The sequence below is a fragment of the Ascoidea rubescens genome, assembly GCF_001661345.1.
Source record: "Ascoidea rubescens DSM 1968 unplaced genomic scaffold ASCRUscaffold_1, whole genome shotgun sequence".
Classification (NCBI taxonomy): Eukaryota; Fungi; Ascomycota; class Saccharomycetes; order Ascoideales; family Ascoideaceae; genus Ascoidea; species Ascoidea rubescens.
In genome coordinates, this window is record NW_017962913.1 from 3,259,815 (window position 1) to 3,275,028 (window position 15,214).

Consider the following 15,214-nt stretch of genomic DNA (forward strand, 5'->3'; position numbering starts at 1 on the left):
GCAAGAACCCCGACAAAGTGGGCTCTTAGCAACTATTTTTTTAAAAAAAATAAAAAAAAAATAGACAGCATTTTTAGAGTCATAAAGAGCAAGTAATATTTCAAAATTGTTTATTATTTAGCGATTTCTTCAATAGACACCAATTTGCAAACCAAATAATATTAGTGGAACGTTTTCTGAGTTTCTCATCATGGTAAGTGCAGCTGGGTTATTATTATATTTCGGTTTTTTTAAAATTGCAAATATACTAATTGTTTTCATCACCTAGACTCTTGTTCAACCAAAATTTCAAAGTTTATATGATATTATTGTAGACCACAGATCATCATTGCCAAAGGACGACGCGTATAATTTATATCCCATTTATTCTTTTGTCAACAATGATTCAATTACTCCTCATTTGGCCTACTTGAAATTGTGCAATGACAGTTCTTCGCCAAAGACTCCAAGTTTTTTATTTGAAAGTGCTAAAAATGGGGACACTGTTGATAGATATTCTTTTATTGGATTCAATCCTAGAAAAATTATCAAAACTGGTGTTCCTGGGAAACCTGAAACCGATATAGATCCATTGATTTTATTAGAGAAAGAATTAAACAAGTTCAAACAAGCTCAATTACCTGGTTTGAATATGCCTAGTCTTAATGGTGGTGCAGTTGGTTATATCAGTTACGATTGTATAAAATACTTTGAGCCAAAAACCAAAAGAGATTTTTTAGCAGACAATTTGAAATTGCCAGAATCTATTATAATGTTATTTGACATTGTTGTTGCTTTTGACAATCTCTTTCAAAGATTCCAAATAATTAATAACATTCAAATCAATTCAGAAGATGATAAAAACACTATAAATTTAAAGTATCTTCAAGCTTCAAAGGAAATCCAGAAGATTGAAAAAAAATTATCAGACACGTCAAAGCTAATTCCATATCCTTATCAACCCCAGGTCATCTTGAATCAGCCTTTTGTTTCCAATATTGGTCAAGAAGGCTACGAAAACCATGTTAAAATCCTTAAAGATCATATTTTGAAAGGAGATATAATCCAGGCTGTTCCTTCTCAAAGAATTTCGAGACCAACATCTTTGCATCCCTTTAATATTTATAGGCACTTAAGAACTGTCAATCCCTCTCCTTATTTATTTTATATTGATTATGTTGATTTTCAGATTGTTGGTGCTTCTCCTGAATTGTTGGTCAAATCTAATAGTAAAAATAAAGTTGTCACTCATCCAATTGCTGGAACAATTAAAAGAGGGACAACTAAGGAAGAAGATGATGATCTTGCAAATATTTTAAAAACCTCTTTAAAAGATAGAGCCGAACACATCATGTTGGTCGATTTGGCAAGAAATGATATCAACAGAATTTGCGATCCATTAACTACTAACGTCGATAGGTTGCTAACAATTGAAAGGTTTTCTCATGTTATGCATCTTGTCTCAGAAGTTTCTGGAACTCTTAGACAAGATAAAACTAGATTCGATGCTTTCAGATCTATATTTCCTGCAGGAACAGTCAGTGGTGCTCCCAAAATCAAAGCTATGGAACTCATCAGCGAGCTTGAGAGAGAAAAAAGAGGTGTTTATGCTGGGGCTGTTGGAAATTGGGGCTACGATGGGAAGACAATGAATACCTGTATAGCCTTGAGAACAATGGTTATCAAGAATGGTGTTGCTTATCTTCAAGCTGGTGGTGGTATTGTTTTTGATTCTGATCCTTATGATGAATATATTGAAACAATGAATAAAATGAAAGCTAATAATAATACAATTGTGGAAGCAGAAGAAATTTGGATAGAAAGACTAAAAGATGAAAATTACAATAGTGATTCTTGATTTAAAATTATTGCACATGAATTGTATTTATTTACATAAACTCTTGCCTTGTTTATTTTCAAGTTAAAATCTAACCTTTTAGACTACAATGAATATTAAAAAGTATATATATAAAATACTTTTAACGGAAAATTCGTAAAAATTTATATGCAACGAGTTTAAATCTAAGATTTAAAACTATTTTTAAAAAAAATATAAAAATAAAGTAGTATCATTACGGTCATTAATACTCATAAAATATCAGATTCAAAAAAATCCTGTAAATCTTCAATATCAACGTATTTCATAAGTTCCTCGTTGTAGTTTAATATATTTAATTGTCTTTTGTACCTATTAATTGGTCTTTGTCTTGTATTAGATGCACTTTCATAATTACTAGTTGATGAGTTTGTCTGTCGCATTAAGTGCTGATGTTGATTCATAAGAGCATTGTCCTTATTCATTTCATTGTTCTGATGAAAACCCTCTCTTTGATTCAGTTGATTCGAGAGGTATGGCTGAATATTAAAGTCATTTTGTGGTGATGCGTTGTTGCTTGTACCATTATTTTGAAAAAATTTGAACCCATTATTAGCAGAGCTGTAAAGACTGTGATTGGCAGCTTGAAAAAATGAATCAATCATTTCATGATTTAACACCACTTCGGGTTCATTGCTATTATTAGATTTAGGACTTGAATTGTCAGAGTTGTTGGTAACTCTGTTTCTCAAAAACATGTTTTGATGATCAGAAGAAACATTCTCATTATTTCTCTGGAAAGGCACTGATTGATAAACAGATGAGCCTGGTGTTGATGATGAATCCCCTTCAAAATAATTTCCAAACTTATTTCCAAACTTATTATTATCATTATTTACCTCTGGTGTACATCTATCATTGTTTATAAAAGAGCGCTGATGTTCATACAGTGAAGTTATTAACCTATTGTTATTGTTAATATTGTGGATACCACTTTTCATATTATTAAGATTGTGATGTTGATGTTGTTGTTGATTTTGCTGCTGCTGTTGGTGTTGACCACTGCGTTGAAATGAGGCCTGTCTACTCATATTAGTAAACATGGGTGAGTTGTAAGAGGTTTGTTGGTTTTTATAATTTTCTGAAGGATCTAATCGTTCAGCACTTTCCTGGTAGTCATTAAAAAAAAGCTGTCGTTCATGGTTTATATCTTTATATGGATCATCAGTTCTTGGCTTATTGTATTCATGAGAAAATGATTGCAAAATTTGAGATTGTCTATTTTGTTGATTTTGCAAGTCAAGAAAGCTATAGTTATTTTGACGATGGGTAGATCCAGTACTGTTGGAATTCCTATCATAGTTTCTATTAAATCTTATGTTGGGGTTCAAATCATTACTTGAGTTAAATTCTTGACTAAAATTATGATTATTAAGGTAACTGGTGTTTGAATTATTTGGGTTAATGTTTCGATTTCCAGCTTCATTATTATTTAGAATTTGAGCTTGAACTTGTAATTGGTTTTGATCAGATGGTGTATTTAATTTCAGTAAATGATTTTGACTTGGATTTTCATTTGAATTCAAGTTTTGATTTTGATTCTGATTCAAACTTTGGTTGTGATTGAAACTTTGAATTTGATTGTAGTTTTGAGTTTTATTTGAATTTAGATTTGGTTTTAGATTTTGGTTTTGATTTTGATTTTGATTTTGAACTTCATTCAGTGATGGAATTTGGTCTTGTTTAATCTTTTTAAAATTTTGTTTATCTTCTTTTACAGAAGAGGCATCGTTTTTATGTTTAGAATCTTCTGTATCCTTGGTCTCTGCTTGAAATAATTTTTTTAAAATGTGTCTTTCTTTGATTTTTTTTAGTGCTTCCTCCATGTTAGCTGTACCTTTATATTCATACCCATCAGCTTTAAAAGTTATCTTAAAATCCAATGAATCTGGACTGGGTCTATGTAAAGATTTGTCCAAAACATTCAGCAAGCCAACATCTTTTAATAAACCTTCACAGACATCGCATATTTTTTTCATTGTACCATCTAGCTTAGCATACTGATTTCTCATGGCTCTTCTAATTTGATTAATTGATTTCAAAACAAAAGATTTATCAATGATATTTCCTTCAATGGTAAGAGATGTGTGATATTTTGGGGTTTCGTCTTCTTTTTTAGGTTCTTTAGAATCTTTTTTAATTATATTTGTAGATGAGAAATAAATAAATAAAGGAATTAATGCCATGATTGCACCATAACCGTAAAATATATCGAAATATAAAGTTCCATCAATCAAATTCAAGTTGTTCAAGATATCCAATAGTTCAGACATTATAATTGAAGATTTGATACCTATCTTTAAAATTAACTTTATTGGATCATTAAATTCTTTAATTGTAATCGACTTTGAGATGGTCAAATTGATAATATATAAAATAAAAGGCAAAGTTAAATTTATAACATAACAGTGATATTGTAAATGTAGTTTAACTTTAAATCTTAAATTTATCAGTTTAATATCGTTTGGGTCATTATTATTTAAAATAATTGAATGAATGTCTAAGTTAATACTATGACTATTTTCTCTGGCATAATCAGATAATTCTTGCAAAACATCTTTTATTGTGAGTTTTTTTGGGATCAAACCCCTCATAAAAGATAATAGTGATCTTCTTATTTTCAAGGCAGTTTCAACATTTGATAGGGTTAAAGGAGTTGAATTAACTTCACTGTATAACAATCTTCTTGAATCAAGAATCGAGCTCAATATTCTTGAAAGTTTAATGCTTTCAACAAAACAAGTTGAAAATTCCATATTAGTTCCAACAATTCCCATGTCTGAAGGATAATCAATACTGATTTCTAAATCATTTATTGAAGAAGGTCGTCCAAGAGCAGAGCATAAAATCATTTCAAATTTGTAAACAGTCCACCATAATTGTTTTCTAATTACAATTGATCTCTTTAAAGTTAAACTATTAACAACAGATTTTCTATGAAGACCAAGAGCAAAAGCTTGACGAGATGCCAATCCAATTAATATCCAAGATGCATCTCTATTTTTCAAGGAATAAAGGTATACAGATAATAAATAAAGCAATCGAACACCAACAATTGTGGGAGTTAAGACAAAATCAGGTAAAGCCAATTTAATAATATCAATGTATTTATTAATTAGGTTTTGATCTAGTTGGGGATTTGGATATTCTGTGAATCTTCTTCCTAGTAACCAAACCATGTAAATACAACAAATCCAAGAATTTGATAATTTTTTATTATTTTGATTTCCATTTGGACTAGAGTTGTTATTGTTTTTATTGCTGTTATTATTATGATTAGTATTATTATTGGTGGTTGTAGTAATCGGGCTAGAATTCTTGCCATATAGTTGATGGTTTGGGGTTTGATTGAGATAATCAGTGTCAACATTGTCGTCAACGTCAATATTTTGATTTTTGTTGATTTCATTTTTATTGTTATTGTTATAATAGTAATCGTTATCCAATTGATTTAACTCGTCCCAAAATTGGCCATAGCGTTCGTCAAAGATACTTCTACCAAAGGCAAAATAGTAAGGATGGATTCTTGTGAAGAAGACATTGACATAAAAATCAGCTTCGTGTTTATTTAGTAGATTAATAAGAGGGAAATTACTCAATTCTATTTTCAAATTATTTGACTGTAGGGTGGATAGATTAACAGAATGTTCAACTAAATTCAAAGCTTCAGAAGGATAAGATTTGAAGTTTGTGGTGACAAATTCTTCCAACACATTTGTTCGAGAGTTATTAATTGGATTATGGGTAAGTGAGGCATTACTTAGAGAATATAAGGAGATATTTGAATGAGATAGGAAGGAATTTTTTCTTTCAAGAATAGCTGAGTTGTTGTTTAGAGAGTTGTTGTTTGAAAGGTTGTTTGAAGAGGTGGTGTTATTATTATCGTTTATTGATTTGATTGTAGATTTGTTTGTGGTCGTGATGTTATCATTTGAGGATAGTTGAATTGACTTTTTTAAGATGATGTTACATAAACCATTTAAAAGAGCGGGAGTACCGGTAGAACCAATGAAATGAGGTCTGCCTTGTTTATCATAAAGCAATCTTTCAGAAGTTGAGTATTCATGGTCAGAGGAAAGATTTGATTTACGATTTCTTTTTGATTTTTTAATTCTTTTATTGTTGGTGTTATTTGTGTTTTTGAGAATGTTCTTTGTTTTTTTTTTGTTTTTAGATTTCGATTTCGATTTATCGTTGTTTTTATTAACAATATTTAAGTTATTTATATTATTTATGTTGTTATTTATGTCGCGAGTATTTTTTGGTGGATTTTGATTTTGATAGGCTTGACCATCATCATTGTGATTGTGATTGTGATTGAGGTTTTGGTTTTGGTTTTGGTTTTTGATTTCAATTTCGATTTCATTATCATCATTATCATCATCATCATCATCATCATCATCATCATCGTCTTCTTCTTCTTCTTCATCGTCATCATCTTCATCGTCATTTTCTTCATCATCTTGAAGGGATTTTGGATTTAAATTGAGGTCTATATTAAGGCTACTCGGTACTTTGACGTTTGTTGTAATTGAATCTGGAATGATGTTATTGATGATTTCCCCACCGATTATTTTGACTTTATCAAACTTTTTAGTTTTGATTCCATTGTGTTTTATGACTTCGAAAAGCTTGTTACTTAGGATTGATATAGTTGGGTCTTTATTTCTTTTGATTTTTTTCTTCGTAATATTGTTATTTGGGAAATTGAGGTTGCTATTGTTGTTGTTGTCGTCATCGTCATCATCATCATCGTCATTGTTATTAATTGGTTCGGGCATTTCAAGGTCTAAAGATTTCCCCAAGTTTAATAGTTGGTTTATGTTATTAACATCGATGTCTGGAAACAAGCCACTGATTAGACAGATAAGGATTTCGTAATGTAGACCCAAGTTTTCGATATTACCATAAACTCTTCTCTTTCTTGGGATCGTTGTGACGCAGGTTTCGCCAGCGTTTTGACAATTGATACAAGGAGTTTTGTTGTCATATAGGATATCTTTTGAACCGTCGGTATGATTTAGTCTAATTCTGTTGCATTTAGTTTTCTTTTTTTTGCAACGATCACAGCTGAATAAGGCTCTTTTTCTTTTATCATCAGGGACAGTTTTCCTTCTCTTTGAGGGTCTGATCGAAGAAGAAGGTTTCGATTTGTTTGTATTAATTTTATTGTTATTGTTATTGTTATTGTTATTGTTATTATTATTATTATTGTTATTGTTATTATTATTATTATTATTATTGTTATTGTTATTATTGTTATTGTTAATAGTATTAATATTAGCAGATTGCGGGTTCATTTTCAAAAAAAATAAATCAGTATAGACAAAAATAAATAATTATTGACAGGATGAACAAAGATGAATAAATATAAGTGAATATGGGTAAATATGGGAACAACTGGGTGAGGGCAGTCAGCAAATATAAGTAGGGGGAAAGCTGAGTAGAACAATAAGCGAATCAAGAGGTGAAGTGACAAATGGAGGAGCAACTGGCATTTACTGGACTGCTTGGGCAAAGTTGGTGAAGAATTGGTCAAGGGAAGTGGCAGCTGGATCAAAGATAGAAGATATACCAGGGAGAGGTGCTGAGAAGCCAACAAATAAAGGGTCTGGAGAAGAGCTGGAAAATGGAAAAGAATGGGAGTGAGGATGGAAAACAAGTAAAAGAATGCAGAGAGTAAGGGTCTTGAAGAGTATTAAAAAAGAGTATTAAAGAAGGGTAGAAAAGGTAGGAGAGGCACAAAGAACTGAGCGAAAGAAGAGAAGTGAAAAGTGAGCAGCTCTTCCTACCTCTTCAACGCTCTCAAACTCTTTCAAGCTCCAGCTGTACGGTTTATATGGGGTAAAAGGGCCGGATGCCGCCGCGCACACAGCCGGGGTGTCACGCTCTTTCACACGCTCTTTGCTCCGTCACGACTGTGATACCTTCGCGGTGGTCCGTACCTTTGGCATGGTACAGTACCCTCACAGTGGTCGGTACCTTCATTCTGGCTGGTACCCTCGCAGTGGTGTCGGCAGCTGACTCTGCTTCCCCTGCTGTTTTTCTTCCTTATCTTTCCTTGTCTTCTTCTGCTCTTCTGCTCTTCTACTTCCTCTTTTTTTCCTCCACCACCCTCCAGCCATGCAAATCCTCGCTAGCTTGCTTCAATTGTCGCTATCTTCCCACAGCACCCTCAATTCTCCTGTTCCTGACAGCTCCCAGCAGTTGGATCTGTCTCGTCAGTGGGACACCCCAGAGGCCTTTAATTTCGACATCAATCTTATCGGCAACAACAACCAGTTCAAGGGCTGGAACTCATCCACCTCCACCTCCACCTCAATTGCCTCTCCCATTGTGTCTACCTCTTCTTTCGCCGGCGATGCTCCAATTCCCATCAAAATCGCCAACAAGAACAATCTATTCAACCTAGTATTGATCTTTTCTGCTGCTTTTATTTAAGTCTTCTCTATCTTTCCCGCTCCTCTTTTATCCAACCTTCTCCTATACTCAACAATATATTATATACCATCCACAATATACCATCTATCAGCTGTTATACATTGTATATTATCTGTTGTCCATTATCTATCAGTTATCAATTGTTGCCTTTATATTCCACTTCTATCTTCTTTTTCATACTGGGATACCCATATTTCTTCTTCACTCCTAATCTCTCAATCCCCCTTTCCATTTTCTAACTTAACTCTGCTTCTCTTATTGCTTAGTCCTCTCTTGTTTCTATTTTTTTGCTTTTCCAACTCAGCTTATTTGCACGTGATTTCTATATTTTAAAATTTTATAATTTCAATAATTTCACTTCATTCAATGATATAGATTGTAATAACATCACCAAAAGTCTAATCCTCTACTAGTACTGCTGTTGCTCATACTAATAATAGTAGCAACACACATAACATATATAATACACTGAAATAATGTTTCGAAATTCCTTGAGATTATTCAGAAAATCCTCCATAATAACTTCCACTCTTTTTAACCCTACTCAAATAAGATCCATATCCTTTCTGGATTTCGAAAATGATTTAAATCCACCTCAACAAAAACCTTATGCCCCAAAATTCAAAAAATCTCATATTGAATTCTTAGCAAAATATTACCCTAAAAATATTCTAGAATCAATTTTGATTGCTGAATCTGAAATAGACCCAAATGATTGGAAACATAAAAAACTACAAATGGCAGGTTTTGCTCCAAACTATCTAGATGATTTAGCAAACTTGGATCCTTATTACGACCACCCAAATAAACCCCATGTAGATATATCAACTGCTCAACAAACTCTACCTGAACCTGACGTTCCCTACTTGGACTTAAGTCCCGAAGAACATAAAGCAAAAATTGTCCAAGGTGAGGGTAATATATCAAATCAAAATAAACAAGCTATCCTACAACTATCTCAATTAACTGGCTACTCAAAGGATTATATATCCCAGTTGACCTACAAAAACTTGATAATAAAAAGAGTCTCAAACCAAACTGCAAAGGGTAAAATCCCTTCTTTCTATTGTCTCGGTGTTATTGGCGATGGTAATGGTATGGTGGGTATCGGTGAAGGTAAAGATAAAACAACCATAGCAAGAGCAATGGCAAAGGCTCAGTGGAATGCTACTAAAAATTTGAAATACATCCCAAGATACGAAAATAGAACCATTCTTGGTGATATCGATTATCGATACCATGGTGTCAAACTATTCTTAAGATCGGCTTCTCCTGGTTTTGGTTTAAGAGTTAATCATTATATTTTTGAAGTCTGCCAATGCGCTGGTATTAAAGATTTATCTGGCAAAGTCTACAAAAGTAGAAATGGTATGAATATCGTCAAGGGTTTCGTAGAAGCCTTAACAAAACAAAAAACTTTGGAAGAAATCGCTTTAGCAAGAGGTAAAAAGGTCATTGATGTTCGTAAATCCTATTATTCTAATGAATATTAATTCATCTATTCATCGATTCATCTATTCACCTATTTATCTTAAAATTATATATTTATCTGTATATAGATTTTTAATGTTATATTTTACTATTCACAAACTATTACATAAAAAAAACTACTCAACTCAGCTAGCATAAATCTGCTTTCGTTATTTAAAGATGCACACTTGAAGTAAATTATAAATACCCTTTATTTGTCTAATTAAAAATATGTATATAAAAAATTATTTTTAAACCATAAGTTTGCTTCAAACAAATTTAAAATCCAAAAATTAATGAACCTATAAAAAAATCCTTTAAAAAACCCTCCTTTCAAAATAAATCGTTTATTATAATAATAGTAAACCAGCTGCACCAAAAAAAGAACCTAAACCGAAAGCAGCTTTGGCACCAACATTAGCAGTCTCAACTTCAGGAATAGAAATGGTTGGGACTGAAGTCTCTGTTGGTAATGGGCAAAAGGTTGTATAAACAGTAACTGTACCCTGAATGGTAGTGGTAACGACAGTAACACCAGTGGTAACTGGAACCTCGGAGCAGACTGTAACACTTTCACAAGAAGTGACAGTGATGACAGTAGTGCCAATATCTGTGATAGTAGTATTGGAATATTTAGCAGAAGCTAAAGTAGCAGCCAAAGCACCTAATAAAACACTAGTAAATTTCATTTTCGACAATTGATCCAAGTTTTTTTGTAATTTGAGTATCCTTTAAATAATCGGAGCGAATGAATATTAATCAATTGATGATAAGATAGTTACTTGGAAAATAGTAAAAACAATTAGAAACAACTCAATTGAAAAAAAAGTAGAAGAAACTCGTTATTTAAATACAAAAACTCCAAGTACTAAATTTAAAGAAACATAAAACAGACTCCCATTAAGAACAAGCAAAAAATCAGTCGAGATTTTAAGATTGAATCAAAAACAGACAACTCTTTTTTATTTTTATTTTTATTTTTCCTTTCAAATTGAGAGGTCTTGACCATAATTTTTGATTTCGTAAAGCTTAATAGCAATTTCTGTTGATTGTATAAAATAGCAGACAAACTATTCCAAGGCTGCCTGCACCAAAGAGGAAACACAATTTCCTGAATTTGGATATAATCAAGAACATCAGAAAATAAAATCTTAGAATACACCATGCGAGAGGAAGAGAAACTGATCCAACTGGCAAGTCATAAACAGACAAAGATGTTTATACAAGTCAATCTCGACTAGCACCCAACCCATTTTAGCTGCAACCTACTCAGAGAAATTCAGGTCAGGACCAATCGCAGCCAGCAGCTTTATGTTTTATGTGAGCAAGCACACTCTTGACATCTTATTTCTGCGGTACAGAAACTAAAACCCTATAAAAAGACTTTAGCTGCGTAAAAGTTATCAGTTGGTTGTATGGTTACCTTATATCTGATTTGGTTTTTAGGAACAAGAGATAGACCCACAAGGCTCTATCTGTGTTTTCACGAAAGTAACAAGTCGAGCAGCTGCTTAAGGTGTGTTTTCTCTGCTTTTTCGTTGGGTATTTCAGATGTTCTTTCCAACCAGTCAGTGCCTAAATCGCTGATCATCTTAACTATCAGATTTGCCAATGCTATTTTCTCTTTTGAGGGAAAATCAAACACACCTATCCAAAAAAACTCCTCCAAACACTCTCCAAGAGAAGCTGATTTGGTTTATTTCTTTCTGATTTCTGATTCTCAGCTCCATGCAGGTGTCCATGCGTATTGCTGCAGCAGAAAACTTAAATCGGACAGCGCAAATAATTTTTGAAAATTTTCTTCAGTTGATCAATAAAATCAAGCGAATTAATAATACAGTTGATAACCCCAAACCAAAAGGAACACTTTTCTCCACTGATATCTGTTGCAAGATACTAAGATTAGATTCAGCAGACCACTTATATAGCACTCTTCCTCTTATCACTTTGGATTTGATCTCTTTTGTTGATGGTTGAGCTCAATTAATCAATATTAGGTTTTTATGAGTTTACTTTCAACTAAAAGTATACTTGGGAATAGCGGTTTAATCAGAGCGTCTTTTGTTAGAAGAATACAACTCCAGAAAAGATTGTATGGATATTTGTTTGTAAACAAAGTGGAAAAAATGTCAGTCGAAGAATTAAAAGATCATCCAGTGGATAATAATAAAAAGAGAACCACATCCAAGCTATCAAGATCAAACTCTCCTGTTGGAAAAAGGATACACAACATTGAAAATTTTTCAGGCAATCACATTAATAAAGATAATAATAATGCTAATAATAATGTTAATAATAATGTTAATAATAATGTTAATAATGAAGATAATATTAATGTTAATAGTAAAATCAAAAACACTCAAATAGACAATGCTTCGAATGAAGCAAAAAACCCAAGGCAAGAATTGAAAAAAACAACCAAATCAAAGAGAAAATATCGAGCTAAAAAAGTAGAATCTACATCACCTATTGGAGTTTTGCAACTTGAGATTGACGAATTAATTAATAAAAGAAATATCGATAAATCATTAATTTCAACGGATGTAAATAAAATTTTGAATAATTCTGATTTGGCTACGAAATTCAACAGGGTTGTCGAAAACGTTAAGGTATTAGAATTAACCTCAAATGGTGATGGGTTAGCCTTGATCAAAAATCCAGAAATTGAAAATGGGTTTCAAGTTGTTTTAATTCCTTTTGCTTTACCTGGTGAAATTGTTAATATTAGAATATTTAAAACTCATCCTTTATATTGCGAGTCTGATCTATTAAAAATTGCTGAACCATCAAAATTAAGAAATGATTCGCTAATCAATTGCAAATATTTTGGTAGATGTTCAGGTTGTCAATACCAGCAGCTAGATTATAACTCCCAACTAATATTCAAAAAAAATACTATTGAAAATGCTTACAAATTTTTTGCTAAAAATTTAATAGCAAATAATAAAATTCCTAAAATTGATGATACAATTGGATCACCTTTACAATACTTTTATAGAACAAAATTGACCCCTCATTATGATATTCCAAGGAAATTTAATCCAGAGACATCTCCTGTGCCTACATTAGGTTTTGGATCCAAAGGTAGACCAGAATTTAGAGAAACTGCTGGAGGTAATTTTCCGATTTTGGATATTGAAGAATGTTCAATTGGAACTGAAATCATAAATATAGGAATGAAAAATGAACGAAAGAATTTTAAAAAAATCTATAAAACAAAGAGAAAAGGTGGAACAATTTTGTTGAGAGAAAATACGAGAGTCTTACCGAATGAATTGGTACAAGAAATCAAAAATAATGAGAACAATGAAAGTAATGAAAGTAATAATCCAAAGTTTATCGATTTTTTAAATCAAGAAAATGGCTCAAAAGATCTTTCTAATGGCAACTTGTCTTATACCAAATCCAAAAATGAAGTTTCAAACCAACACTTGATTAAAAGTTGTACAACAGACACAAGACAAATTGTAACTGAGAACATTAATGGGTTTGTTTTCAATTTTTCTGCAGGAGAATTCTTTCAAAACAATAACTCGATATTACCATTAGTCACTGGATATGTTCGTGATAATTTAAAAATAAAGAATAACAAAACGGGGGAAAATTATCTTATAGATGCATATTGTGGATCTGGGCTATTCAGTATAACTGCTTCAAAAGATGTTAAAAGGGTGATTGGAGTTGAGGTTTCCAAAGATAGTGTGAAGTTTGCAGAAAAGAATGCTCAAATGAATAATATCAAAAACACTTTATTTATAGCAGGAAAAGCAGAAAAAATATTTGCATCTGTTGATACCCCATCCAAACAGACATCAGTAATTCTCGATCCTCCAAGAAAAGGTTGTGATGAATTATTTTTGAATCAATTATCAGATTATAACCCGGCTAAAATTATTTATATTTCTTGTAATGTTCATTCTCAAGCCAGGGATATCGAATTTTTCATCAATAGTACTACAAATGGGAAAAACTATGTTGTTGAGAATATAAGAGGGTTTGATTTCTTTCCCCAAACACATCATGTTGAAAGTGTTGCTATTTTAGTTTTAAAATAGAATCGGGTCTTTTGTTTTGGTAAAATACATCTTTTCATTTTTATTTTCATTTTCTTGTTTGTTTGTTTTTATCTTGATTCTTTTTTTCATTTTCAGCCATTGTAATATACTTTTTGTTTCTTATCTTATCTTATCTTATCTCGGATTCATTTTTCTTATATTTTGTGTGACATAGCTCACATCAGAGGTTCGAACCTCCATCTGCAAGTAAAACCTCAACACAGAGATAATGCGTGGTCTACTCTATGGTTATGTGCGATGTATTAGCAGTCACATTATTAACCCAAAACGAACTCTGTTCTTTTCTAGATGGAAGACGAACTTTTGCGCTTTATGTGCACGTGGATTTATAGCCTTGATGGAGCTTTTTGGACTTTTGGAGAGTATGCGAAGCGTGGATAGTAGACTGTTAGCTCATCATCTACCAAGAGTGTATAATATCTTTTAATATAATAAAATATACAAATAATTCAAAATGGAAAACGATAAAGGTCAACTCGTATGTATCCAGCAACCTGTGATTTTGCTTCACATTAAAGATTTTGGCCTCTGAATTTTATAAACGTTTAAATGTATTTCAAGATATAGTAAAAATTAGTTTTATACCTAATGTCAGATTGAATTTAAATTGGTTTAGGATTTTCACTTTTGACAAAATATTTCAAAATGAATAACAATTATTTTTAAAAGAAAACTATTTTTAAAAGAACTATTTTTAAGAAGATTATTTTATTAAAAACCATCAATGACCAGAAAGATTTATTTTTTTATGAGTCGATTAATTTATAAAATTTCAAAGAAACTAAAAAAATCAAAGAAAGTTTTATTTATTTCGATTTCTATAATACCCACTATTTATTTTAAAATAAAAAATAGCAAAAATTGGCAACAAAACATTTATTTAATTAAATCGATTTAATGAATCATAGAAATATATAAATTTGCTCAATTTTTAAGGAGAATGAAAATTATTTTGTTACATTCAATTCTAAAAATCTTTTTTGTTTATTTAAAGCATTGATTGTAATTAAAATGAATTTACAATGTGAAAAAGTCGTGAAACTAACAATTCAATTTAGGTCGAACTTTATATCCCACGTAAATGTTCTGCTACTAATCGTATCATTAAAGCTAAAGATCACTCTTCAGTTCAAATCAACATTGCTAATGTTGATGAAGATGGACACATTATTCCAAACTCGAACACTACTTATGCTTTATGTGGTTTTATCAGAGCCAATGGTGAAGCTGATGACTCATTAAATCGTTTATGTCAAAGAGATGGTTTATTGAAGAATGTTTGGTCTTACTCTCATTAATTTGTTTTTAGTAATAAATTTATTTTTAATATAAACTTAATTTAATAAAAGGGTTTTTTGGAACTGTGTTCTAA

The 15,214-nt window shown here is 31.6% G+C and overlaps 9 protein-coding genes across 9 annotated transcripts; 6 read left to right on the forward strand and 3 right to left on the reverse strand.

Moving 5' to 3' along the window:
* Positions 1-190: 190 nt before the first annotated feature.
* On the forward strand, positions 191-1,837 carry TRP2 (anthranilate synthase TRP2; the record flags this gene model as incomplete). The annotated part of the gene is made up of 2 exons (XM_020191538.1): positions 191-193; positions 269-1,837. The coding sequence occupies 2 exons, from the start codon at positions 191-193 to the stop codon at positions 1,835-1,837; spliced, it is 1,572 nt and encodes a 523-aa protein (XP_020050845.1).
* A 230-nt stretch (positions 1,838-2,067) lies between these two features.
* Positions 2,068-7,155, reverse strand: ASCRUDRAFT_68505 (Zn(II)2Cys6 transcription factor; the record flags this gene model as incomplete). Its single annotated transcript, XM_020191539.1, has 1 exon — positions 2,068-7,155. The coding sequence occupies one exon, from the start codon at positions 7,153-7,155 to the stop codon at positions 2,068-2,070; it is 5,088 nt and encodes a 1,695-aa protein (XP_020050846.1).
* A 279-nt stretch (positions 7,156-7,434) lies between these two features.
* On the forward strand, positions 7,435-8,520 carry ASCRUDRAFT_106142 (uncharacterized protein). Its single transcript, XM_020188648.1, has one exon. It carries the CDS (start codon positions 7,713-7,715, stop codon positions 8,265-8,267), a length of 555 nt encoding a protein of 184 aa, XP_020050847.1. The 5' UTR covers positions 7,435-7,712; the 3' UTR covers positions 8,268-8,520.
* A 252-nt stretch (positions 8,521-8,772) lies between these two features.
* MRPS5 (mitochondrial 37S ribosomal protein uS5m) lies at positions 8,773-9,789 on the forward strand (the record flags this gene model as incomplete). Its single annotated transcript, XM_020194366.1, has 1 exon — positions 8,773-9,789. The coding sequence occupies one exon, from the start codon at positions 8,773-8,775 to the stop codon at positions 9,787-9,789; it is 1,017 nt and encodes a 338-aa protein (XP_020050848.1).
* Positions 9,790-9,953: 164 nt separating this feature from the next.
* Positions 9,954-10,548, reverse strand: ASCRUDRAFT_106162 (uncharacterized protein). The gene has a single exon (XM_020188650.1). It carries the CDS (start codon positions 10,453-10,455, stop codon positions 10,117-10,119), a length of 339 nt encoding a protein of 112 aa, XP_020050849.1. The 5' UTR covers positions 10,456-10,548; the 3' UTR covers positions 9,954-10,116.
* ASCRUDRAFT_106133 (uncharacterized protein) lies at positions 10,548-11,056 on the reverse strand. Its single transcript, XM_020188646.1, has one exon. It carries the CDS (start codon positions 10,929-10,931, stop codon positions 10,641-10,643), a length of 291 nt encoding a protein of 96 aa, XP_020050850.1. The 5' UTR covers positions 10,932-11,056; the 3' UTR covers positions 10,548-10,640.
* On the forward strand, positions 11,057-11,664 carry ASCRUDRAFT_106132 (uncharacterized protein). The gene has a single exon (XM_020188645.1). The coding sequence runs from the start codon at positions 11,182-11,184 to the stop codon at positions 11,557-11,559; it is 378 nt and encodes a 125-aa protein (XP_020050851.1). The 5' UTR covers positions 11,057-11,181; the 3' UTR covers positions 11,560-11,664.
* On the forward strand, positions 11,615-13,964 carry TRM2 (tRNA (uracil(54)-C(5))-methyltransferase). The gene has a single exon (XM_020192575.1). The coding sequence runs from the start codon at positions 11,893-11,895 to the stop codon at positions 13,819-13,821; it is 1,929 nt and encodes a 642-aa protein (XP_020050852.1). The 5' UTR covers positions 11,615-11,892; the 3' UTR covers positions 13,822-13,964.
* A 264-nt stretch (positions 13,965-14,228) lies between these two features.
* Positions 14,229-15,191, forward strand: RPS21A (40S ribosomal protein eS21). The gene is made up of 2 exons (XM_020192576.1): positions 14,229-14,320; positions 14,901-15,191. Exons 1-2 carry the CDS (start codon positions 14,297-14,299, stop codon positions 15,138-15,140), a joined length of 264 nt encoding a protein of 87 aa, XP_020050853.1. The 5' UTR covers positions 14,229-14,296; the 3' UTR covers positions 15,141-15,191.
* Positions 15,192-15,214: the final 23 nt, after the last annotated feature.